This window comes from Gopherus flavomarginatus, chromosome 9 (genome assembly GCF_025201925.1).
Source record: "Gopherus flavomarginatus isolate rGopFla2 chromosome 9, rGopFla2.mat.asm, whole genome shotgun sequence".
Lineage (NCBI taxonomy): Eukaryota > Metazoa > Chordata > Testudines > Testudinidae > Gopherus > Gopherus flavomarginatus.
Genome location: NC_066625.1, coordinates 92717324 through 92743601, shown reverse-complemented (window position 1 = coordinate 92743601; position 26278 = coordinate 92717324). Strand labels below are relative to the sequence as shown.

Genomic DNA, 26278 nt, shown 5'->3' with positions numbered 1-26278 from the left:
TTGGCTATCATAAACATAGTTTCAGAGGAGTAGCTGTGTAAGTCTGTATCAGCAAAAACAACAAGGAGTCCTTGTGGCACCTTAGAGACTAACAAATTTATTTGGGCATAAGCTTGGGCTACAGCCCACTTCATCAGATGCATGGAGTGGACATATAGAGGCAGTTAGGGTGACCAGACAGCAAGTGTGAAAAATCAGGATGGGATGGGGACAGGGTGGCTTTAGGCCAATTCCACCAATTCCCCCGAATTGGGCCCCACGCCTAAGAGGGCCCCAAGCCCAGTGGCAGGGCCGCCGGGAGGGCAAGTGGCTGATAATCCCTTCCCTGGCTAGAGGCTCCTTTTTAATTTTTACTCACCTGGCGGCGCTCCGGGTCTTCAGCAGCATTTCAGAGGTCCTTTAGTGCCCTCGAAGACCCAGAGCGAGTGAAGGACCTGCCTCTGAAGTCTAGGAGCGCTGCCCAGTGACTACAAGCCCTGTGTGTGTTTTTAATGTGTGTTTTTTATTTTTCAGTCATCCCTGCTGGGACCCCGTTGAAACTGTTTGAATCGGGTCCTGCACTTGCTAAAGCCAGCCCTGGGGGGGAGGGGTAATAGGAGCCTATAGAAAAAAAATCCCAAAATTGGCCATTTGGTCCCCCTAAGAGGCAGGTATAAAGACACAGCCCAGGAGACAAGGGACACTGCCTCAGCCAGTGAATGGTCACGGCTAACAAGGCCAATTCAATTAGGGCGGATACGTCTCATTTCCAACAGCTGACAGGAGACACGGGCCACAAGCACCGCACCAGCCCACACAGAACACTCCCTCTGGGCCGCCCTGGCGTGAGAGGGGCGCAGCGCCCGCCCCACACACCGGCAATGAGCCGCCCCGCGCTGCCATTCCCCAGCCACGGCTCCCCGCCCCCGCCGCGGCCTCGCTGTGGAACCCCGCCGGGCAGCACCAGCCGCAGGGGGGCGGCGCGGGACAGCGCAACTGCCCTCCCTTGGCTCCCCCCACCTGCTCTGGCTGGAGTGCGGCACGCAGAGGTGGAGCCTGGGGGACCACGAGACCCCGCCCCCTACTGCTCGTCCGCCATATCTCTGGCTCACGTGTCCACCCCAGCCAATCAGCGTGGGACCGATGGCTTTTTAAGAGCCGCGCTCCAGTCGCCCGCTTCGCGCTGCAGTAGCGGCTAGAGGTTTCCATGGAGATCATTGACGGGGCGGTTGCCATGGATACAGCGGCGCCCGGGCTGTCTGGCGGGCGCCGCGGCTGGGAGCTGCGGAGGCACGCGCTGCTGATCGTGATCGGGGAGATCGGGACAGAGGCGGAGCGCGGGGCGCTGCGGGGCGCCCTGGAGCGGGGTGAGCAGTGGGCGCTGCAGCGCGCGGCTGGGCGGCAACCGGAGGCACTTTCCCCCCCCGCGTCCGCCCGCCCGCAGTGGTGGCGGCTCCGGGAGAGAAGCGCGGGGCTGCCTGGCGCTGTTGCGGCAGGGACTGTCCAGCCCCGCCCGGGGCGCGTCAGCGTGCCGCACTGTCACGCCGTGAGTGCAGGGGCTGGGCCCGACCTGTCCAGCCCTGCCCGGCTCCTTACCGCGTCCCTCAGGCTAGCCCTGAACCCCGCTTCTTCCCCCGGCTTCTCACCCCACCCGTCCCCGCAGCCCTGAACCCCGCGTCCTCCCCCGGCTTCTCACCCCCCCCAGTCCCCGCAGCCCTGAACCCCGCGTCCTCCCGCGGCTTCTCACCCCCCCCCCCGTCCCCGCAGCCCTGAACCCCGCGTCCTCCCGCGGCTTCTCACCCCCCCCGTCCCCGCAGCCCTGAACCCCGCGTCCTCCCGCGGCTTCTCACCCCCCCCGTCCCCGCAGCCCTGAACCCCGCGTCCTCCCGCGGCTTCTCACCCCCCCCGTCCCCGCAGCCCTGAACCCCGCGTCCTCCCGCGGCTTCTCACCCCCCCCGTCCCCGCAGCCCTGAACCCCGCTTCCTCCCCCGGCTTCTCACCCCCCCCCCGTCCCCGCAGCCCTGAACCCCGCGTCCTCCCGCGGCTTCTCACCCCCCCCCCCGTCCCCGCAGCCCTGAACCCCGCGTCCTCCCCTGGCTTCTCACCCCCCCCCGTCCCCGCAGCCCTGAACCCCGCGTCGTCCCCCGGCTTCTCACCCCCCCCGTCCCCGCAGCCCTGAACCCCGCGTCCTCCCCCGGCTTCTCACCCCCCCGTCCCCGCAGCCCTGAACCCCGCGTCCTCCCCCGGCTTCTCACCCCACCCGTCCCCGCAGCCCTGAACCCCGCGTCCTCCCCCGGCTTCTCACCCTCCCCCGTCCCCGCAACCCTGAACCCCGCGTCCTCCCCCGGCTTCTCATCCCCCCCGTCCCCGCAGCCCTGAACCCCGCTTCCTCCCGCGGCTTCTCATCACGCCCCCCTCCCCGCAGCCCTGAACCCCGCTTCCTCCCGCGGCTTCTCATCACGCCCCCCTCCCCGCAGCCCTGAACCCCGCGTCCTCCCCCGGCTTCTCACCCCGCCCCATCCCCGCAGCCCTGAACCCCGCGTCCTCCCCTGGCTTCTCACCCCCCCCGTCCCCGCAGCCCTGAACCCCGCGTCGTCCCCCGGCTTCTCACCCCCCCCGTCCCCGCAGCCCTGAACCCCACGTCCTCCCCCGGCTTCTCATGACGCCCCCCTCTCCGCAGCCCTGAACCCCGTGTCCTCCCCCGGCTTCTCACCCCCCCCGTCCCCGCAGCCCTGAACCCCGCGTCCTCCCCCGGCTTCTCACCTCCCTGTCCCCGCAGCCCTGAACCCCGCGTCCTCCCCTGGCCCTTCACCGCAGCCCTGAACCCCGCTTCCTCCCCCGGCTTCTCCTCCCCACACCGCAGCCCTGGGTGGACCTTCACCCCCTACCCCCCGCAGCTTCTTACTCTGCCTCTCACCAGCCCCTGGATGGACGTTCCCTGTCCCCCAGCTTCTTACCCCTGGCGCCTCACGGCAGCCCTGGATTCCTTCTCTCCCTCCACCCGGTGCCTCACTGCAGCCCTGAACCCCCCTTCCCCTCCTGACTTCTTACCCTGCCCCTCACCGCCCCCTAGATGGAACTTACCCCCACCTCCACCGGCGCCTCACCGCAGCCCTGGGTGGACCTTCCCCCCACCCGCCGCGGCTTCTTATCCTGCCCCTCACCGGCTCCTGGATGGACCTTCTCCCTCCCCTGGCTTCTTAGCCCGCCTGCCACCTCACGGCAGCCCTGGATTCCTTCTCCCCTCATCCCCCCAGCTTCTTACCCTGCCCCTCACCACAGGCGTTAATCCCCTACCTCCCCCCTGGCTTCTTACCTTGCTCCTCACCGCCACCCTGGATTCCTGCCCCCCTACCTCTTACCTTGCCCCTTACCGCAGCCCTGGATTCCTGCCCGGCTTCTTACCCCATCCCTCACCACAGCCCTGGATCACTCCTCCCACCCTCCTCAGCTCCTTACCCTGCCCTTTACTGTAGCCCTGGTTCTGCCCACCCCAGCTTTGCTGAGGTCTATCTCAGCCCGAGGCTCTTCCCATCCTCTCCTTGCCCCATCCTGGGGCATGCTGAGGGCTGGTGCCTCAAGCACGGTTTCTACTCTTTGCCCTGCCCCCATTTCAGGGCAGCCCAGGTGGCTGAGGGAGTCGGGAGGTTTCCTTCTCCCCAGCAGTTGTGGGGTTTAAGGAGCGGTACAAATCCATCAGTGTCAGATTACGTATACTGGCAAAAATGGTTAAAATGTTTGTGTTCATTGATCTGGGGCTTCTGGAACAAGCTGGGGGTCATGGGTGTGTGGAATGGGGACATGTAAAGGACCTCAACTTAAGGCAGGGATAGGCAAACATTTTGGCCCAAGGGCCAAATCGGGAGATAGAAATTGTATGGAGGGCCATGAATGCTAGCAAAATTGGGGTTGCGGTGTGGGAGGTGGTGCAGGCTCTGAGGTGGGGCTGAGGATGAGGAGTTTGGGGTGTAGGAGGGTGCTCTGAGCTGGGACTGAGGGGTTTGGAGGGTGGCAGGGGGATCAGGGCTGGGGCAGGGAGTTGAGACATGGGGAGAGGCTCAGAGGTGCAGGTTCCGAGCGGCGCTTACTTCAAGCAGCTCCCAGAAGCAGTGGCATGTGCCTTCTCTGGCGCCTACACAGTGATGCAGCCAGGCGGCTCTGCATGCTTCTCCATTCTCAGGCAGTACCCCTGCAGCTCCCATTGGAGCATGTAGGAGTCGGAGTGGATCCATGCCGTGGTTTCCGGGAGCCGCGTGGTGCAGCTCCCGACCTTGCACCCCAGCTGGAGCGCTAGAGCAGGGCCAAGCCGTGTGGTTCGGCCCCCAACCAGCACCCCAGCTGGAGCAGGGCCGAGCGGCGTAGTGTGGCCCCCAACCCAGCCGGAGCGGGGCCAAGCCCCGCGGTGTGGCCCCAGACCTTGCACCCCAGCCAGAGCACCAGAGTGGGGCTGAGCCACATGGTTTGCCGTAGTTTGCCCGCCCCTGCTCTAAGGAGTCTGGAATTAGCTGGACCTGGGGCTATCCTCAGACAGCCCTGGCTCCCTGACACTATTTACTAATAAACTTACTTGTGTCTGTAAACAGGATCTAGAGTAAAGAGCTCTGTGAGCCTGACACACATCCCCCCTCTACGTGGTATTCACTGACCTTCAAGCACAGGTTAGCAGCTTGGGGTGAGTGGTGCCAGGTGAGTGCTTTGGTAGGGTCATGTAGGGGAAGAAGAAGCTCCACTCACTCATGCTTATCCTTACATAAGAGACTTCAGCTCCTTAATCAGATAAAGGCTTCTTAGGGTCTTTACCATATAACAACATGAACCTCTTAGGCCTGGAGGGGAATGTGTACAGGGAACATATCCCACGGAAAACAGTAGCAATGCCAGCCAGAAGCAAGTGCCAAATGCAACCTCTCTGCTTTTGTGCATGAAAGCAACTGGATTGATTACATTCCCCCTCAGCCTTGTGTGTCTGGCACACAGTCCCTGATCTGATCAGCAGCATGGGGCAATGATTAGTCTGAAGATACATTAGGGCTTTTCTGAAGAAAGGAACATCATATTAACAATGGCAGAATATTTATGTGAGACAAGGTGGGTGAAGTACTCCTCTACCCAGATATAACGCTGTCCAAAAAATCTTACCACATTATAGGTGAAACTCGTTATATTGAACTTGCTTTGATCCGCCGGAGCATGCAGTCCCCGCCCCCTGGAGTGCTGCTTTACCACATTATATCTGAATTTGTGTTATATCAGGTCACATTATATTAGGGTAGAGGTGTAATATCTTTTATTGGACCAACTTCATTTGGTGAAAGCAACAAGCTTTTGAGTTACACAGAGCTCTTCTTCAGGTCTGGAAAAGGCACGCAGAGGTGGAACAGATTGTTTAGCATACATAGTTAACACATAATGTAAGGGACTATTCAAAGTGAAGTGGCCCATTAACACCCCTGTAGTTATAGGACTAAAATGGGGGTTAGTGGGTTACAGATCTCTACATAAAAGAATAAATGGACACAAATAGGACATCAGGAATGGTAACATGCAAAAGCCAGTAGAACACTTCAATCTTCATGGACATTCTGTAACAGATTTAAAAGTAGCCATACTTGAACAAAAAAACTTCAGGAAACAGACTTCAAAGAGAAACTGCAGAACTAAAATTCATTTGCAAATTTAACATAATTAATTTGGGCTTGAGTAGGGACTGGGAGTGGCTGGCTCACTACAAAAGCAGCTTTGCCTCTCCTGTAATTGACACATCCTCATCAGTTATTGGGAGTGGACTACATCCACTCTGATTGAATTGGACCTGTCAACACTGGTTCTCCACGTGTGAGGTAACTCCTTTCTCTTCATGTGTCAGTATATAATGCCTGCATCTGTAATTTTCCACTCCATGCATCTGAAGAAGTGGGTTTTTTACCCATGAAAGCTTATGTCCAAATAAATCTATTAGTCTTTAAAGTGCCACCGGACTCGTTGTTTTTGGGTTATAGATTGTTGTAATGGCCATAAATCCAGTGTCTTAAGACCATGATTTTTAGTGTCTAATAAAGTTATGAATTTAAGCTCCCATGTTTGCCTTGTGAAGGTATATTGCAGATGTTCTCTGGGTTTTTCATCTGTTGCTCCTACGGACATATCTCCACTGCTAGAATGATCAGTGACCTCCACAACACACGTTTTATGATCCATGTGTCTTATACGTGCCTGTCACAAGATGTGGTGTGCCTCATCCATTGCTTTAAATGCCTCCAATAAAAACTATGTGGGTGAAACCAGATAGTCGCTATATACTCAAATGAACTCACAGGAAAATGATAAAAGACAAAAACACCTTATCACTGTCCTGTGGTGGAACATTATTCACAAAGCGTTCACTCTATATCTGACGTATCAGTTGTCATCCTCAAATTAAATGTGCACATTTTCAAAAGATGAGTCTGTGAGCTTAAATTCATAACTTTGCTAGATGGAATATGTGTTTACTTTTGCTAAACAATCTGTTCCACCTTATATTTAGCTGTGACACTCTGGGTATGTCTCTACTGCAATGTAAGCCCAGGGTTAATGGGACTCGAGTCAGCTGACCCATATTAGGGAACCCTGGACTTGCGCATCTACACTGTATTTTAACCCTAAGTTAAGAATTTTCTGACCCATTCTTGAACCTAGGGCTTTGGTGTACACACATTGGTATGCAGACCCAAGTCAAAGTAACCATATCCCAGAGTCCCTAGTGCCCTCCCCTGACCCCTGCCCGAAATGTAGCCTCTCTAGCCCTAGGAACATGGTACACTGGGAAAACTTTACTGCCCACCCTGCACATTACCAGGAAGCAGCTCACTTTGCAAAAGGCTTGATTGGTTCACTCTCCATGGCAAACCCAGGAGGCTTCTCTGATAGCATACTTGCAGATGGGTGATCAGAACAGAATGGGTTAATGCTGACTTGACCCGCTGCCTTTGGAGGGGAGGGAGGTGGAGGCGGGAGAGGGGCTTCCATTTTCAGTAGAGTGGATTGCAGATTGTTGTGATAGAGAGCTGCTGGCAAACAAAGGCTAGGGACGCTATCCCTGCCCATCCTGGCTAATAGCCATTGATGGACCTATCCTCCATGAACGTATCCAGTTATAGTCTTGACCTTCACAACATCCTCTGGCAAGGAGTTCCACAGGTTGACTTTGCGTTGTGTAAAAAAATACTTCCTTTTGTTTTTAAACCTGCTGCCTATTCATTTCATGTGGTGACCCCTAGTTCTTGTGGTGTGAGAACGAGTAAATAATACTTTCTTCACTCCAGTCATGATTTTACAGACCTCCATCACATCTCCCCTTAGTTGTCTCTTTTCCAAGCTGAAAAGTCCCCGTCTTATTAATCTCTCCTCATATGGAAACTGTTCCATACTCCTAATAATTTTTTTTGTCCTTGTCTGAATCTTTTCCAATTCCAATATATCTTTTTTGAGATGGGGTGACAACATCCGCACACAATATTCAAGATGTGGGCGTACCATAGATTTATATAGAGGCAATATGATATTTTTCTGTCTTATTATCTATCGCTTTCTGAATTGTTCCCAACATTCTGTTCGCTTTTTTGACTGCCGCAGCACATTGAGTGGATGTTTTCAGAGAGCTATCCACAATGACTTCAAGAGCTCTCTCTTCAGTGGTAACAGCTAATTTAGACCTCATAATTTTATATGTATAGTTGAGATTGTTTTCCAGTGTGCATTACTTTGCATTTATCAACACTGAATTTCATGTGCCATTTTGTTGCCCAGGCACCCAGTTTTGTGAGGTCCCTTTGTAATTCTTCACAGTCTGCTTTGGGCTTAACTATTTTGAGTAGTTTTGTAACATCCGCAAGTTTTTCCACCTCACTGTTTTACCCCTTTTTCTAGATCATTTATGAATATGTTGAATAGGACTAGGCCCAGAACAAACCCCTGAGGGACACCACGATTTACCTCTTTCCATTCTGAAACCTGACCATTTATTCCTGCCCTTTGTTTCCTATCTTTTAACCAATTACTGATCCATGAGAGGACCTTCCCTTTTATCCCATGACAGCTTATTTTGCTTAAGAGCCTTTGCTGAGGGACTTTGTCAAAGACTTTCTGAAAATCTAAGTACACTATATCCACTGGATCCCCCTTGTCCACATGCCTGTTGACCCCCTCAAAGAATTCTAGTAGCTTGGTGAGGTATGATTGCCCTTTACAAAAAACATTTTGACTCTTCTCCAACAAATTATGTTCATCTATGTGTTTCATAAGTCTGTTCTTTTCTCTAGTTTCAACAAGTTTGCCCAGTACTGAAGTCCGGCTTACTGGCTTGTATCTCCGGGATCACCTCTAGAGCCCTTTTTAAAAATTGGCATCACATTAGCTATCCTCCAGTCATTTGGTACAGAAACTGGTTTAAATGATAGGTTACAAACCACAGTTAATAGTTCTGCAATTTCACACTTGAGTTCCTTCAGATCTAATGAGAAACAGTCAAATGAAAGTGAGTCCCATTCATTTACATCATGTAATGGCAGACAGTTAAAAAGTGACAATTTTTTAAAGTGCTTATATACAAATGCTAGAAGTCTAAATAATAAGATGGCTGAACTAGAGTGCTTCATATTAAATGAGGATATTGACATAACAGGGCATCACAGAAACTTGGTGGAGTGAGGATAATCAATGGGACACAGTAATACCAGGTACAAAATATATCGGAAGGACATTTTGTGCTGGTGGGGGAGTGTCACTACATGTGAAAGAAAGCATAGAATTGAATGAAGTAAAAATCTTAAATGAACCGAACTATACCATAGAATCTCTGTGAATAGTAATGGAGCACGGGCAGTCACAAAAAAATTCACATCCTGTGACCTGTCCATGACTTTTACTGTATACCCCAACTAAAACTTAGGCAGGGGGCTGCAGGTGCTTGGCGGGGGGGGGGGGGGCGCTGTGGTGCTTGGCCCAGGACCCCTGCTGGTGCTGGGGGGGAGGGATGGGCTGCAGCATGCAGCCCTGGATCCCTGCCAGGGGAGGGGGGGCTCTACATGTCCCTGCAGCTCCTAGGCAGCGAAGGAGCCAGGGAGTGCCACGTGTTGCTCCCAGTTCTGCCATAAGTGCTGGCTGCGTGGCTCCCATTGGCTGGGAACCGCAGCCAATGGGAGCTGTGGGGGTGGGACCTGCAGGTACGGACAGCGCGAGGAGCCCCCTGGTGCCTGGCTCCTTTTCTGCCTAGGAGCTGCAGGGCCATGCCAATGGGAGCGCCCCCAGCACCCACCAACCCCCGTCCTATAGACCTGAGCCCCCTCCTCCCTCGGGCAGCCCCTGGCTGCAGTACTGGCTGCAGAGGTCACAGAAAGTCACGGAATCTGTGACAGCCTTGCAGCCTTACCCATACCTTGGTGATCACACAGATGTGATATGACACATTGAGAAAGGTGATACAGCTTGCCAGGTCAGAGTGTACAGGGTGCCTTGTGATAGTGAATCAGTCTGCTGAACAGAGGAATGTTTATCTGGAATTGCATTTTATCAGTTAGGAGACACTGAGTAAAACATATTTTAAAACATCTTTTAACTGGCAACAGAATGTTGTTGTCCCCTGAAAGCCCTTTGTACAGTTTTTGTGTGTTTGACACAGTAAGGCAGATCCAAACCAGACTTTGGATTTCTCAAAGGCACCAGGCTGAAAGCTAGGTAGGTGCAAAGTGGTAGTTTACTCTACAGTGTGATTGGGATGTAGGATGTTCTTTGAGAGTAGAATAATTAATAAATCCTTATTCTTATTTTGTTATTTTATTATGGGCATGCCTAAACTGAGGTGTTCTCATACAGAGAGGAAGACTTTGAGGACTTTCCTCATGAACACCACCGAAGTCTTGCCCTGTGTGACTTCGAAGGTGCGCAGAGTCACTTACAGAATGTCACTACTAATCTCGTATGCTTTTCCTTAGTGTGGTCCAGGAGAACACACAAGTTAGACTAGAATTAAGAACAAACATATTGTTCTTGATACTAAGCATTACCCTGCTTCAATGGCAGCATGGAGACTTGAACAGTGGCTATTTTGACATGCTATGAAGTAGAGTCTGATCAGAAGGTCACGTTTCTATTCTAGTTTGATTCGTCCAGTTTTGAAGGAATATCTCAAGGGAGAGAAGCTGGTATTAAAAGGAAATGTCAAATTTTATAGGCTAATTAACCCAGCAGGAAGTCAGACAGTTTGCAAGGGCATAAGGAATGGGATATGAGAAACTGTACCACAGGTCACATGGAATTGTATCCATGCTGTACATGCTACAGCAACATCCTCAGAGAATATGACCAGTTAGGAAACTTCAGGATGGTACATTGCACACACTTACATAAGGAGAAGGGGGCCTGGAATCTGGTAGAGCAATGGTCTGGTCCTTCTGCAGTGGACTGAGCATTTGAGGTGGTGGTCATTGGTAAGACGAGGGATGATTTTAAAAACTAAACTGAATGACTTGCAAACTGCACAGAGGAAAAACTTGTGAATTAGCTGAAATGCTGAATAAGAAGCCCCCTCTCCCCTCAGGTTTTAAAAGAGGATCGCTATTCTTTGCATTGTGGAGAATGTAACAACCAGTGCTCAGAACAGCCCTTCTTGTTGCTGCAGCTAGGACATGATGTGTCCTGCAGAGTGCCACCTCACCCCCCTTCTGTCCCCTCCAGGTTGGATTGCTATTCAGCTCCATCTCATCAACACTTCAGAGATATTAAAGAGCCCTTGTGTTGGGCACATGTATTAAATCACGGCTTGCTTATCAAGGCCATTTTTATAAAAAGGGGAACAGATCTTCCCTGCCTTGCTTCAGTCTGTTCCCTTCCTAAATTGCAGATCTCTTATTTCTTGGCCTGTGTTTGTTGTTTGGGGATGGGGACATAAAGAAGCAGGAAAAGTTGATATCCTGTGCTGCTTCTAAAATTGATGATGGGTTTTTCTGATATTATGAGAGCATCCTGAGCACCATTAGCTTGTCATACATTCTGCAGTGCGGTCTGTCAGCTGATTGCTGCACCATTCCTTTGTAGTGTGTGCTGTGACCAGAGACAAATTAAGAAAAAATTTGTGTCCATTTATTCTAAGCAATTCCTGCCTTTGAAATTATATGTTTGCTGTTTGTGTGTGTGTGGTGGGGCAAATTATTAACCCCATTTTGGTGATGTGCTGAGGGCTGGGGCTGAGCTTTGTAATTGCATCTTGTACTCTGGAAGCAGTTCTGATATTTGAGTTTGCATCCTCAGTGGCCACTACGTTACATTCAGTTGATTGTTGTCTCCTGAATCGAGCTATAGTCCTGGAGAACAAGAACTGATTACTGCAGTCAACTGGATTGGTACCCCTGCTCCTCCAGGAATTGGCAATCAACTCCTTTTAGGGCGGGGATAAGTGTGGAGCTAAGGGTTTTTTTCTGGCTTTTTTGACCCCTCTGTCTTTAACGCACCATCACACAAGGGTGGAATTCTCTCCCTGAGATGGTGGCAAAGATGTAGGAAGGATACACATAATGAGTACTGATGAAGTCTAGAATTTTAGTTTAGTTATTACATATTTGACTTGTGTAACACCCTGCCACTGGCTTTAAGCTGCTGCTGGCTTGCTGGAGGCAGCAGCGAATGAGCGGTGAGGAGGAGTTATCAGCAGGGCTAGCTCCAGGCGCCAGCCCAGCAAGCAGCTGCTTGGGGCGGCCAATGGTGAGGGGCGGCACGTCTGGGTCTTCAGTGGCAATTCAGCGGCTGGTCCCTCACTCCCTCTCGGAGCAAAGGACCAGCCGCCAAATTGCCGCTGAAGACTGAAGCGGTGGCGGTAGAGCTGCAGATCGCAATCGCAGCTTTTTCTTTTTTTTTCCTCCCTTTTTGCTGCTTGGGTAGACAAAAACCCAGGAACTGGCCCTGGTTATCATATGTACCAACAATTTGATTATTATGACACCCTAGCATGGCAAGGTGCCATCTGGGAGTGGCTGCTCCTTGTTGGAACATGAAGATGAATTACCTGTAGCACTACATGGTGCAACCCAGAAGGTGAACCTCTTCCTCACTAAGGTCTGAAGGTGACTTCCCCAGCATGGTGTGACACCATCTGGTCTGGGAAGAGAGTCTACTTGCTGCTGAGATATGAAGGGGATTATTTTGCAAAGATTACATAGATTAAAGAGCAAACTCAATGGATCTGAAGGTGATCCATGGCTTTGGAAGAGTGATTTGGTAAAGGAAGTTGAGGGGTGTGGTCTGTACTGTGACTCAGAAGGGTACACATGTTATAAGAACTGTCACACCAGAACAGATCAATAGTCAAACTAGTCCAGTATCCCATCTCTGCCAACAGCCAATGCTGAACACTTCAGAAGATGTAAAACTCCCACAGTGCATTTGCTTGATTATGCAATGGTATATTTGGTTTTGTCACTGTTTGTGGAACCTCACTAAAATGAAAACTCATTTACTACCTTGTCCTGCCCCATAACCTAGGGGCAGATTTGTAAAGGAACAAATGGGAATTGGCTGCCTAACCATCCCTTGTCTTTTAAAATGTTCACCATGGGTCATAAATATGGGCTTCTGAAATAGCATAGATAGGCATTAGTTTCATGTAGTCACCTGGCTGACTTTTATTGACACCTCTATCTTATTCATTCCTGGTTTTGGAATTCATGGAAAAAGGCCTTAATTCTACTTTTCTTGTTGGACAGGAATTCGCTCATGGAACATTCATCTTCCCTCTTGTGACCTGAACCAGCAACTGAGACTCTTTGTAAGTCAGCATCTTGCTCAGTTTTCTTCAGAGTTCAAAGGTCAGTTTCCTTTTATCTATATTCTTTTTTTTTTTTTTTTTTTTTTTTGCTTTTCTGTTGGAGTTTGAAGATGGTGAATAGAGGATGGAAATGAAATTGGTAAAGATTTTGCCACTTAGAAAACAACCATATTCTTCCTGTGAGTTGCTTCTCCAGGTTTGAGTAGACATTAACATGAACACTGAAGGTGGAAACAATAGACATAAATATATATCAATGTAAAGAAATTTAATCTAAAACTGCTGATCTAATTGTTGGTGAGGGTGGAGGGCTTGTAGAGGGACTAGAGACATGCAAATAGACTTTTAAACAGAGTGCCAGATAAATAATTTAAGGCATTGTTGTTTGTTCCTTCTTACAGCACAATACAATGTTATTTCATACAAACTGCTTATTCTCAGGTCTCTTTATAGAGCAGGGGTGGGCAAACTTTTTGGCCCGAGGGCCACATTGGGTTTGCGAAACGGCATAGAGGGCCTGGTAGGGAAGGCTTTGCCTCCCCAAACAGCTTGCCCCCTACTTAGAGGCCCTAAGGTGATCAGAACAGAATGGGTTAATGCTGACTTGACCCGCTGCCTTTGGAGGGGAGGGAGGTGGAGGCGGGAGAGGGGCTTCCATTTTCAGTAGAGTGGATTGCAGATTGTTGTGATAGAGAGCTCCAAACAGCCTGCCCCCTACTTAGAGGCCCTAAGCAGAGGCGGTTCCAGGCACCAGTGCACCAAGCATGTGCCTGGGGCGGCAAGCCTGCGGGGAGAGGGGGAATCTGCCAGTTGGTGTGAGGGTGGCAGTCGGGCACCCTTCGGCAGCATGCTTGTGGGAGGTCCTGCGGCTTCGGCGGCAATTTGGCGCTGGGTACGCCGAAGGCACAGGACCGGCGGACCTCCCGCAGGCATGCCGCCGAAGGCTGCCTGACTGCCATGCATGGGGAGGCAAAATACATAGAGCTGCCCCTGGTCCTAAGCACTGAAAAGATTATGGTGCCCCCCCCATATGTAATTCAAAATAAAAACAATACTATACACAAAACTTACATGTTTGCTGAAATTAAAATAGCTTCTTTCTAGATTTTCTGATTGCAAAATTCTGGATAAGTTCATCGAAGCTGACTCAACGAAGCATGTCTGCTTCCGTACACAATAGGGAAAGTCAATCAAGTCTGTTCTGACATGTTCTCTGAGGGTTTTTTATTCTTTTCAGCTGAGAAAAAGAGCATTCTGCGGAGCAGTTAGTAATCATCAATGTTAGAAAAATACGTAGTGCGACCTCTACATTTGGAAATACACATTGTATTCCATCTTTCAATATTGTGTCATGAAGATCAATGTAACTGAATTTCATTTTTCCTGTTTCATTAAACTTTGCACACATATAACAGTGGAACTGCCATACTTCTCCACAGAGATTCATGTTTAAGTCAACAGGGTATGAGTCAACTAGCTTTTGGGAACCTTGTGAATATTGTTCGTCAGATAAGTCCATATCGTTTAGAAAAGAAAATCTACTTGATACTTCTTTGTACACGTCACCTCTCCTCTTCATATGAGCTTCAAATGTATCAATTATAGCATAGTAAGTAGATATGCGAAATTTGTCTCTAGGATTCAATGCTGTTTCTGTTGCACTGCTATTATTTGCTTGTTTTTTCCTGATTCGCTTGCGGAACTGGGCTTATTTGTAGTTAGTGTCACTAAAGATATCTTTTGATATGTCTTCAAATCTTTCGAAATAATTCCCCAAAGTGTGTGAGTGGTCTGCTAAGTGATTGACAGAGGTCTGCACATGTTTTCAAATCCAATTCTTTTTCTTGGAGAGCTTGACTTGTGTGGTAAAAGTGTTGTAAAATTTCATTCCACATGGTCAACATGAATACAAACTCTAGTTCTTGCATCTTGTTTGCAATGTTTTCTGCCTCTCGTGTAGTTTCTCCCTTTTGTGATTGGTCTTCAGCTATACTTTCTAATGCATCCACAATCTTTGATTAGGACTCCAGAATTGCACTTGTTGCCACTGCATATGCCTCCCAGTGAGTATTAGAGTTTTCAACACACGATCATTGCCCAAATATGTTTTAAGAACTGCCCATCAGGTGCTGAGGCAGAGAAAAATGTATAAAATAACTGGACTGTTGAGAAAAACCTTACTGCCACCAGACAACAATCAACAACATTGCAGCCAACAAGATTGAGAGAGTGTGCAGCACATGATATGAATATGGCATATTTGTTCTGTTCTAAAAGCTTCTTCTGCATTCCTTGATAACACCCTGACATGTTGGCAGTGTTGTCATAAGATTGACCTCTGCACTTGGAGAAATCTATTTTGAAAACTTGGCACAGATAATACAGTACTTGATTTGCCATTTCTTCACCAGTGTGGCTTTTCAAATTGAGGAATGTTATAAATCGTTCAACTGGTTTTCCATCTGTGGGAGACGCATATCTTAGTACAATACTCAAATGATCAGTACGTGAAAGATCAGGTGTAGAGTCGACAGATAAACTGAAGTATCCAGCAGTACTTATTTCATCCACAATAGCTGAATGAAGTTTGTCACTATTAGACCAATGAGTTCATCACATACTGCCTTGGATAAGGATGATGGGTTACCTTTGCCAGCATTCCCATATTTTGAGATATGGCCACTCATGGGAGTGTTGCCAGAAGTAATAACTTTGTTGTGGGGGTGGGGGGCTGAGGAAGACTAGTCAAATGTTTGTTTACCTGAATAGTAATTTGCATTTCATAGGCATTTCTCTCCTAAAAGGAAAGATGATAAATAGGTACTTGATATTAAATACCATTGACATCTTTGAAACAGTGCCTTATCACCATGCGTGTTCCCAGGCTAATTGTCACACTGTTAAATTCTTCAAAATTTATATATGTATTAAATATAGATCATATCAGACATATGGGCACAGACTGTCACTCTGAGCTAAGCCTGCAAGATGTTTTATATCAACATATTACACCTTGTCAGATTCCTCTTTTTAGGCATGTGTGTGTACTTGAAGGAAGGTTTTTTTTTTTTTTTCCATAATGGTCAGGATATTTAACTGGAAAGCAGAGACCTAGGTTCTATTTCTCGATCTGCTATTGACTTACTATGTGAGCCTGTGACTCAGTTTCTTTACCTATAAAATGAGGATAGTCAGAATGATGCATTTTTGTAAAGCAGTGGGATATCTGTGGAGTTAAAGCTCTGTGTGTTTGTAGTGAGGAGGGTCAAGCTTCGCCAGGGGCCGGAAGAGGCGGGGCCACAGGGCACTGGACCCGCTCCTCAGAGGGTCCGGAGGCGACCCGGAAGTATAAAAGCCGGCCGGCGGCACTCAGTTGGAGCCCAGCCGCCGTCGGGAGCAGACCTGCCAGAAGGTGCTCGTGACTGGGAGGCTGCTGAGGCCCAGGGCAGTTGCCCTGACTGGCCGGAGCTTCCCCGTGACCTCTATGACAAGAAGCTGCCAGAGCTTCCCCGCGCCCACTACGAGGAGGGACTGCCGGAGTCGCCCCGTCCGTGCTGTTATCCCGAGGAACCCCCGGAGCAAGCCTGGCCGGACTTCCCAGAGGTACTGCCGGATCTACCATCCAGCCCCAGCCGGGAGGGGCCCATGCTACTGGACTTCCCAGGGGCTGACGCCCTAGAACAGGTAGACCCAGAGGGGGAGATTGGAAGTAGCCCGGGGGCAGCCGACCCCAGTCAGGCTGCAGGTGTACCTGAACCCATGTCAGTGTGTTGCTGTCAGGAACCCCACTGATGGTTAGCGGTGATAGCCGCTACTAGGGCCCCGGGCTGGAACGCAGTGGAGTGGGTGGGCCTGCGTTCCCCCTGCCACCCATACCCGGGTGGCAGAATCCCCCTCTCCCTGGACTAAGGAGGCCTTCAAGTCTAGTGACTGACTGCTCGACCCTGAGCCACGAGGGTCTGAGCCTTTGTAACTGTGTGTTTGGTACCCCGCCCGAACCAAGGGCTGGGCCCCTTTAACTGTGCCGCTGCTTGGTCCTGCCCCAAAGGGCTCAAGCTGCCTGAACTATTGACTGCTCAACCCTGAGCCACGAGGGTCTGCGCCTCTATAACTTTGTGTTTTTTGCCCCGCCCTATAGCAGAAGGCCAGAGGCCCGAGCGTCGCTCAGCCCTGAAGAAAGGGGCTGACGTAGACGACGTGTATCGAGGCCGGTGTGGCTCCCCTCCTCCTCAGGGAGGGTCAAGCCCCGGCTGGGCACCTTTACAGTGTTACTATGTACGTACTTGATTAATTTCTCTCCTGAAGTGTGGTGCAAAGAACTGGACACAGTATTCCAATTGAGGCCTTATCGGTACTGAATAGAGTGGAGGAATTACTTCTCATGTCTTGCTTACACCACTCCTGCTAATAGATCCTGGAATGATGTTTGCTTTTTTAGTAACAGAGTTACATTATTGACTCATATTTAGTTTGTGATCCACTTTAACTCCCAGGTCTTTTTCTGTAGTACTTCTTCCTAGGCAGTCTTTTTCCCATTTTGTGTGTGTGCAATTGAGTGTTTGTTCCTAAGTGTAGTCCTTTGCATTTGCCCTTCATTGAATTTTATCCTATTTATTTCAGACCATTTCTCCAGTTCGTCAAGATCATTTTGAATTCTAATCATGTCTTCCAAAGTGCTTGAAGCCCCTCCCAGCTTGGTATTGTCCGCAAACTTTATAAGTGTACTCTCTATGCCATTATCCACATAATTTATGAAGATAGTGAATAGAATCAGACCAGGTAGAGAACCTTGTGGGACCCCACTCAATATGCCCGTCCAGCTTGACTGGGTAAAGATTTGACCACAATGATCTATGTGTTTGTCACCTCCAGATTAGATTTCTGTGACTTACTGTTTCTGGGCCTTAATGTAGATGCAATACCAAGGCTTCATCTTATGTAGATTATAGCAGCGCAGTTTAATGAGATGAGCCTCCTTGAGTACATTATCATTACCCCTGTAGTGGCTCTGGTTCCCACTTCGCTTACTAGTTCAAGGCCCTGGTCCAAATCTACAAAGACATCAAATGGTGAAGACCCAGCTACTCTATTAAATTCCTTTATTTATTATTTGTATTGCTGTAGTATTATGAGGTGCCAAGTAGGATTGGGGCTCAGCTGTACTGAATGCATACAAAAATGTAGGAAAACATAGTCCAGCATTCAGATTTCCATTCATGACCTGCGAAAACGGTTGTTCTTCTGGAATAATATAGTGTATGCAGCATGTGATAAAGCATTCTCTAAACACATTTTTTTTTTAAATCTGTATATGTCCCAAGTAAAGCTTTCCATAACCAGGGAATTGAGAGGATCAGGAGATTCTATGGAGTCTGCTATGGACCTCTCCACGGAGACCTGGTTTACCTGGAAAGTACTTAGGCACTATAATGATGAGCACTGTAGAAAATCCTAAAATAGATTTCTGTATCCTGTTTGCACTTATGCCACTGAAACTCTCATTCTTGAATGAATAATTGAGTTCCTCCATACTTCCAATTTGTCCACCTGTAAAATATCTGGTCTCTTATTATAAACTAATGGATTAACTACTTGAGATTCTTTGATGGGAACTAAAGAAAGATGATTTTATTTGTTTTGTGTTATTGCCTAGAGAACCCCCTCCTCATTTGATAGGCACTGCACAGACTTAGTGTAAGACACTCCCTTCCCCAATTTTAGTTTAGGACAAGATGTAACTGGTCAGTAAAACAAATGAAGGCTGGGAAAGGATGGGGTATCAGTAATCCATATTCTTTTGCATAGACTAAGTGTGCACACTTCACTGGTGTAACAAGCAAATCAGTAGTAGGAATCTTGTCTCTCCACCTGCATATAAATATGAAGTGTTATGTTTTAATTATGCTGTTACTTTGACAGATGCTTGAGGTTTAAACCAAGCATCAGAGAACAAAGGCCTGTCTCCTTAAGAGACGGGCTTGTGGTTATGGGTGGGATTTATTATTTTTAAACGTAATATTGGAAACTGAAATCCCACTTCTGTGAATAGAATAGTAATTATCTCCAGGAGCCTACACTACTGTGCCAGTCCACAGCCCTAAAATAGGATCTAGATTAAAGTCACTGAGAGACCCCCATTCTGGCTTCTCCCTATCTATGTGCACAATCTGTTCCTATAATAGCAAGGTATTAGTAGTATTGGGCTGCTGTAGGAGCTTACATTATGATTCCCTGTCCTCTGATCATGATGGGAGAGATGCTGCTAGAGATAATTTAATATTCAGAAATTCTCACTCAAGATGCTTCAGTCTTTCTGTTAAAATTGTGGGGAGGATGTGATGGGCTGATGTTAGCCAGAGTATTGCCTCCATTTTTAGGGCCACAGTTTCCATTTCCTAAGTGCCTGTGCCATAATGCCTCAGCTGAGCTGTGGTCATGGTACCACCTTAAGAGCAGTGTGCTCTGTTTCTCCCAATGAATCCAACTTCCCTTCCAGCCCCTACGCTCTCCAGCATGGCTTCACTGTTTACTCTGCATGTCCTCTGAGTCCCTCTTCCCTTCCTCTGTCTGAAATGCATATAAGGCCGTTGCTGGAGTGGGCAAGATGCATTATGGCACTGAATTCAGCACACTCAGAAGTTGAATCCCTCATCATTTGTGGTGGGTGAAGTTTCCTTGTTTCAGCACCATCAGTCCCTTTGTTGCCAATAATGTAGTCCAGTTCTCTGTCCTGTCAGAGATGAATGGTGGATCTGTTGATGCAGGGTATAGTGGAATGTAATGTGGACATATGATATGGAGTACTATTCTGGTGCTGCAGCTCAAGGCCTTGTATAAATGGCTAAACTTTCCCATATGTACTGATGTATCTATACTAGTGTAACCCTCATGTAGATCCTTCTATTTCAATGTTCAGAGGGCCTTTTTTTGGTTTAGAAAATGTTGCTTTGGAAGGTGTTTAATGTAAACTAAAAAGGTCACTGTTATACCAGAATTAGAGTGTCTACCCAAAGGGTTATACCTGAATAACAATATCTGTTTAAATTAAGGTGACCAGATGTCCTGATTTTATAGGGACAGTCCTGATTTTTGGGTCTTTTTCTTATATAGGCTCCTATAACCCCCCACCCCCTGTCCCAATTTTTCACACTCGCTGTCTGGTCACCCTAGTTTAAATCCACATTTTGGCATATACCAGCACAACTTTGCTGTGTAGACAACCCCTGAGGCCCCTACACAGCTCTGCCAATCCACTTAAATCCAGCAGCACCATCTGTTACGCCAGGTTGGCTGTCCCATGAACCAAGTGAAAGTGTGGCTCCTGCATGCCTGGGGAATTGAGTAACTTTGTTGACAAGTCTCTCAGTTTGCAGATTTACTTATTGTCTGGGAGCCTGTGCAGGCATTTGGTGTAGCTTCAAACAGAAAGTCAGTGCCTTTGACCGTGCAACTGCTTCAGAGGCCCTCTGGGCACTCCCAGCCTGCAAGAAGAGGCGGAATGGATGGATAGTGTGATGGGTTTTTTGAGTGGAGGGAAAAGGAGGGCTGAAACTGCAGCAGAGCTATAGCAGTCTCTCTACCTCATCCTCCTTGCAGACAAGAATTAGCTCATTAAACTGTTGAAAATTCTGCTCCTGATCCCAAACAATCTGAGAACTAACAACAATAGGGTCTAACTCCCTGCTCAGCCTTTCTGCTTTTCCTTGCAACCTCTTTCCCATCCTCTGTCTCAGTCTATTTAGATTGAGCTCTTCAGGGCAGCAACTTGCTCTTCATAGTGAGTGCACAAATAATACAAAGAACAAACAATGGATTTGAGACTTCCAAGCTGCAGCACATTGAGCTCTCTTCCTGCCTCAGCTTTGTTGCCATGCTTCCGGCATTGGGATAGATGTGCTATGAGAGCCAGACAAGGCCAGCTGAGTCCCTGCCCACACCTGCCTGGACATTCTAAGGGTATGTTTACACTACGGGCTTATTCCAATTTTACAGAAACCGTTTTTTTAAAACAGATTGTATAAAGTCGAGTGCACGCGGCCACACTAAGCACATTAATTCGACAGTGTGCGTCCGTGTACCGAGGCTAGCGTCAATTTCTGGAGCATTGCACTGTGGGTAGCTATCCCATAGTTCCCGCAGTCTCCCCTGCCAATTGGAATTCTGGGTTGAGATCCCAATGCATGATGGGGCAAAAACAGTGTCGCAGTTGATTCTAGGTAAATGTCGTCACTCAATCCTTCCTCTGTGAAAGCAGTGGCAGACAATCATTTAGCACCCTTTTTCCCTGGATTGCCCTGGCAGACGCCGTAGCGTAGCAACCATGGAGCCCGTTTAGCCTTTTGTCACTGTCATCGTATGTGTACTGGAAGCTGCTGACAAATGCGATACTGCAGTGCTACACAGCAGCATTCATTTGCCTTTGCAAGGTAGCAGAGACGGTTACCAGCCCTATTGCACCGTCTGCTGCTTTGGAAATTGGCGATGATGGTTACCAGTCCTTTTGTACTGTCTGCTGCTTTAGAAATTGGCAATGACGGTTACCAGTCCTTTTGTACTATCTGCCGCTAGAAATTGGCGATGATGGTTACCAGTCATTTTGTACTATCTGCTGTCATGGGTGCTCCTGGCTGGCCTCACTGAGGTCGGCCGGGGGTGCATGGACAAAAATGGGAATGACTCCCCAGGTCATTCCCTTCTTTATGTTTTGTCTAAAAATAGTCAGTCCTGCCTAGAATATGGGGCAAGTGTACTAGACAACCAGAGAGCACAGCCACTCCGGGTCAGAGCCCCAGGTATCCTGCAGAAATGATGAGCTGCATGCCATTCTAGGGGGTGCCCATGCAACAACCCCACCTGTTGCTTCCCTCCTCCCACACCCCTCCTGGGCTACCATGGCAATGTCCCCCCATTTGTGTGATGAAGTAATAAAGAATGCAGGAATAAGAAACACTGACATTTTAGTGAGAGAAAATGAGGGGGAGGCAGCCTCCAGCTGCTATGATAGTCCAGGCAGTACAGAATCTTCATTAGACGTGAAAAGGTGGGGAGGAGGAGCAGGAGCTCAACCTCCAGCTGCAAAGATGAGGATGGTTACCAAGCCTTTTGCACCGTCTGCCTCTCCAGGAGACAAAGCTTAAAGAAGGGAATGACTGGGAGTCATTCCCATTTTTGCCCAGGTGCCCCCGGCGGACCTCTCCAAGGCCAGCCAGGAGCACTCACGAGATAATGACAACGTTTTCCAAGCCTTTTGTACTGTCTGCCATGAAGAAAGGAAGGGAAGGGGATGCTGCTGTTCAGCGCCGCAGCACCGCGTCTACCAGCAGCATGCAGTAGACATATGGTAACATTGAAAAAAGGCGAGAAACGATTTTTTCCTCTTTTCTTTCCTGGGGGTGGGGGGGCGCGGAAATTGACAACATATACCCTGAACCACCTGGGACAGTGTTTTTGACCCTTCAGGCATTGGGAGCTCAGCCAAGAACGCAAATGCTTTTCAGAGACTGCGGGGACTGTGGGATAGCTGGAGTCCTCAGTCTCCTCTCCCTCCCTCCATGAGCGTCCATTTGATTCTTTGGCTTTCCGTTATGCTTGTCACACAGCACTGTGAGTCCCTGCTGTGGCCTCTGTCTGGAGATTTTTTCAAATGCTTTGGCCTTTTGTCTTCTGGAACGGAGCTCTGATAGAACAGATTTGTCTCCCCATAAAGTGATCAGATTCAGTATCTCCCGTACAGTCCATGCTGATCAACGCTCCACGCTGGCAGGGCTGGCTCTACAGTTTTCGCCGCCCCAAGCAGCGGGCCGAATTGCGGCCACGGGCCGGGGCGGGGGCAGTCCCTATGCCCTAAGGGGGGCAGGCGCGTTTCCGGTGGCAGCTTCTATGTTTAGCTGAAGCCGGCCCGGACAGCTAAACTTAGAAGCTGCCGCCGAATTGCCGCCGCCGCGGAAACACGCCTGCTGCCCTAAGGGCACAGGGACTGCCCCCCACCCCCGCCTGCAGCAGCAATTCAGCGCGCTGCTTGGGGACAAAACAAGGGGGACTGCCGCCCCAAGCACCAGCTTGGAAAGCTGGTGCCTGGAGCCGGCCCTGCACGCTGGGCAAACAGGAAATGAAATTCAAAAGTTCGCAGGGCGTTTCCTGTCTACCTGGCCAGTGCATCCAAGTTCAGATTGCTGTCCAGAGCGGTCACAATGGTGCACTGTGAGATCGCACCCGGAGGCCAATACCGTCGAATTGCAGCCACACTAACCCTAATCCGACATGGCAATACCGATTTCAGCGCTACTCCCCTCATCGGAGAGGAGTACAGATATCGGTATTAAGAGCCCTTTATATCGAAATAAAGGGCTTCGTTTTGTGAACGGGTGCAGGGTTAATTCGGTTTAACGCTGCTAAATTCAGTATAAACGTGTAGCGTAGACCAGGCCTTACACGAGATCTCAGACCTGCTGCGGTACTTTGCCTTTCTCAGGTAGAAAGGGTGTGTTTTGCTGCCATCTATTGTCTGAGGTTGGAGTGCAGGCAGTACTGCTTTGTGTGGTATGTCCAAAGTGTCTGTTTAATTTTTTAGCTGTCAGATGACTCACCAAGAGTTTATAGAATCTCACGCTATGTCTACACTACAGTTTATGCCTGCATATCTTATGTTGCTCAGGATTGTGAGAAACCGCCCCCCGCAAGTGATGTAAGTTACACAGTATCAGAGGGGTAACCATGTTAGTCTGGATCTGTAAAAGCAGCAAAGAGTCCTGTGGCACCTTATAGACTAACAGACGTATTGGAGCATGAGCTTTCGTGGGTGAATACCCACTTTGTCGGAGCATGTAGTGGAAATTTCCAGAGGCAGGTATATATATGCAAGCAAGAATCAGGCTGGAGATAACGAGGTTAGTTCAATCAGGGAGGATGAGGCCCTCTTCTAGCAGTTGAGATGTGAACACCAAGGAGGAAAAACTGCTTTTGTAGTTGGCTAGCCATTCACAGTCTTTGTTTAATCCTGACCTGCTGATGTCAAATTTGCAGATGAACTGAAGCTCAGCAGTTTCTCTTTGAAGTCTGGTCCTGAAGTTTTTTTGCTGCAGGATGGCTACCTTTAAATCCACTATTTTGTGTCCAGGGAGATTGAAGTGTTCTCCTACAGGTTTTTGTATATTGCCATTCCTAATATCTGATTTGTGTCCATTTATCCTTTTATGTAGGGACTGTCCAGTTTGGCCGATGTACATAGCAGAGGGGCATTGCTGGCATATGATGGCGTATATACACTGGTGGACGTGCAGGTGAATGAACCGGTGATGGTGTGGCTGATCTGGTTAGGTCTTGTGATGGTGTCGCTGGTGTAGATATGTGGGCAGAGTTGGCATCGAGGTTTGTTGCATGGATTGGTTCCTGAGTTAGAGTTACTATGTTGCGGTGTGTAGTTACTGGTGAGAATATGCTTCAGGTTGGCGGATTGTCTGTGGGCCAGGACTGGTCTGTCACCTAAGGTCTGTGAATGTGAGGGATCATTGTCCAGGATGGGTTGTAGATCCTTGATGATGCGTTGGAGAGGTTTTAGCTGGGGACTGTATGTGATGGTCAGTGAAGTTCTGTTGGTTTCTTTCCTGGGCTTGTCTTGCAGTAGGAGGCTTCTGGGTACACGTCTGGCTCTGTTGATCTGTTTCCTTATTTCCTCGTGTGGGTATCGTAGTTTTGAGAATGCTTGGTGAAGATTTTGTAGGTGTTGGTCTCTGTCTGAAGGGTTGGAGCAGATGCAGTTGTACCTCAGTACTTGGCTGTAGACAATGGATCTTGTGGTATGTCTGGGATGGAAGTTGGAGGCATGAAGGGAGGCATAGCGGTCGATGGGTTTTCGGTATAGGTTGGTGTTAACATGACCATCACTTATTTGCACCATGGTGTCTAGGAAGTAGACCTCCCATGTAGATTGGTCCAGGCTGAGGTTGATGGTGGAGTGGAAACTTTTGAAATCGTGGTGGAATTTTTCCAGTCTCCTTTCCATGGGTCCAGATGATGATGTCATCAATGTAGCGTAGGTAGAGAAGGGGCATGAGTGGATGAGAGCTGAGGAAGTGTTGTTCCAGGTCAGCCATAAAAATGTTGGCATATTGTGGGGCCATGCGGGTGCTCATAGCAGTGTCACTGGTCTGGAGGTATATATTGTCATCAAATTTGAAATAGTTGTGTGTGAGGATAAAAGCATGGAGCTCAGCAACCAGTTGTGCTGTGTCATTATCAGGGATACTGTTCCTGACACAGTTAGTTACACTTAGTTACACAGACATAAGCACCAGTGTGGATAGTGCTGTGTAGGCAGGAGAGCTTCTGCCAACAAAGCTACTGTCACTCACAGGGGCTGAAGTAGTTAAGTCAACAGGAGAGTTCTCTCCCGTCAGCTTAGAGTGGCTACATTAGAGATCTTAATGTGGGGAGGTGGTAGAGCATGACTGATTCCATCCAGTGATGAGGGCATCTCTAGAAATAAATAGAATTAGCTGGGACATAGAATAACTACTTCAGGAATGAGGGCACCTGTGTAATGTTCTTATTGCTGCAACTGAGTAAGAAACTCCTGAGAGATCAGCTGAGTGGGGAGCCATCAATAGAGTGAATGCCAATTGAGAAGTTTGATCTGAGAGGTAACAAATACATTCTGTCAGAGGTGAAAGTTAATAAATGTAGTTCCTTATAAGAATTACCCCAAGTGTGAAAATAGATTACAAACAGATGTCCTTGAGCTATTATTCTTATGCAGATTATTACTATTGTTTATATTTATTTATACTGTGTCCCTAGTTAAAACCAGGACCTAACTGTGCAGGATGCACTGCAAACACAGAGGAGCCAGTTGCTGCACCAGCAAGTATATAGTCTAATCAGAAACAAGTCTGAAAAAGTGAGTGACACAAGAGAGGAGGGAAATAGGGAGGGGAGGCATTACATAGAGCTATCAATGGTCCTGAGGGTACCATATCTTTTACTGACAAACATCTGAACTGTCACTAGCTAGCTGATTGTTTGTCAGCATCATAGGAGACCTGGCTCTTGGGGAGAAATTGGAGGAGATAGGGTAGTGGCCTTATGGATTATGGGGGGGACAATCCATGCATAAGGTACAGTGCAAAAACAAGCACGAAAAGGCTGTTGGAGAAGCAGATCAAAGGTAATAAAAAGAGGCTTTGGTAGCAGGGAGCACAACATAAGAGATTGGAGAGAACAGGTTGTAGAGGGCAGAGTTGTGAAGGGCCCTGAAGGTGAGGACAAGAAGTGTGTTTGATGTGATGAAACTAAGAGCTAGTGAAGCATTTGAAAGAGGAAGAGATGATGGTGACCTGATGAGAACACTCAGCAAGAAAGTGGATGTATTTTGATGAACTGAAGAGTGTATGTACTCTTGGCCTTAGGGAGGCCACAGGGAAGGAGGTGCAGTGGCTTGTGGACAATATACAAGAATTTTGTGAAAGCCCATTATAAAATAGGATTAAAAATCCTGCATTGTGATTG

General features: G+C 48.5%; 1 protein-coding gene across 2 annotated transcripts in view; it reads left to right on the top strand.

The window, feature by feature from the left end:
• Window positions 1-1138: 1138 nt before the first annotated feature.
• MAP1A (microtubule associated protein 1A) overlaps window positions 1139-26278 on the top strand; it is a 119506-nt gene continuing 94366 nt past the window's right edge. The window contains exons 1-2 of one of the 2 annotated variants that reach the window (XM_050967173.1): window positions 1139-1346; window positions 12714-12815. In XM_050967173.1, the coding sequence (XP_050823130.1) occupies window positions 1187-1346; window positions 12714-12815 (262 nt within the window). In that variant the 5' untranslated portion in view covers window positions 1139-1186. Of the gene's footprint in view, window positions 1347-12713; window positions 12816-26278 lie in introns of those variants that run through there. The other variant, XM_050967175.1, reaches the window with a different exon arrangement.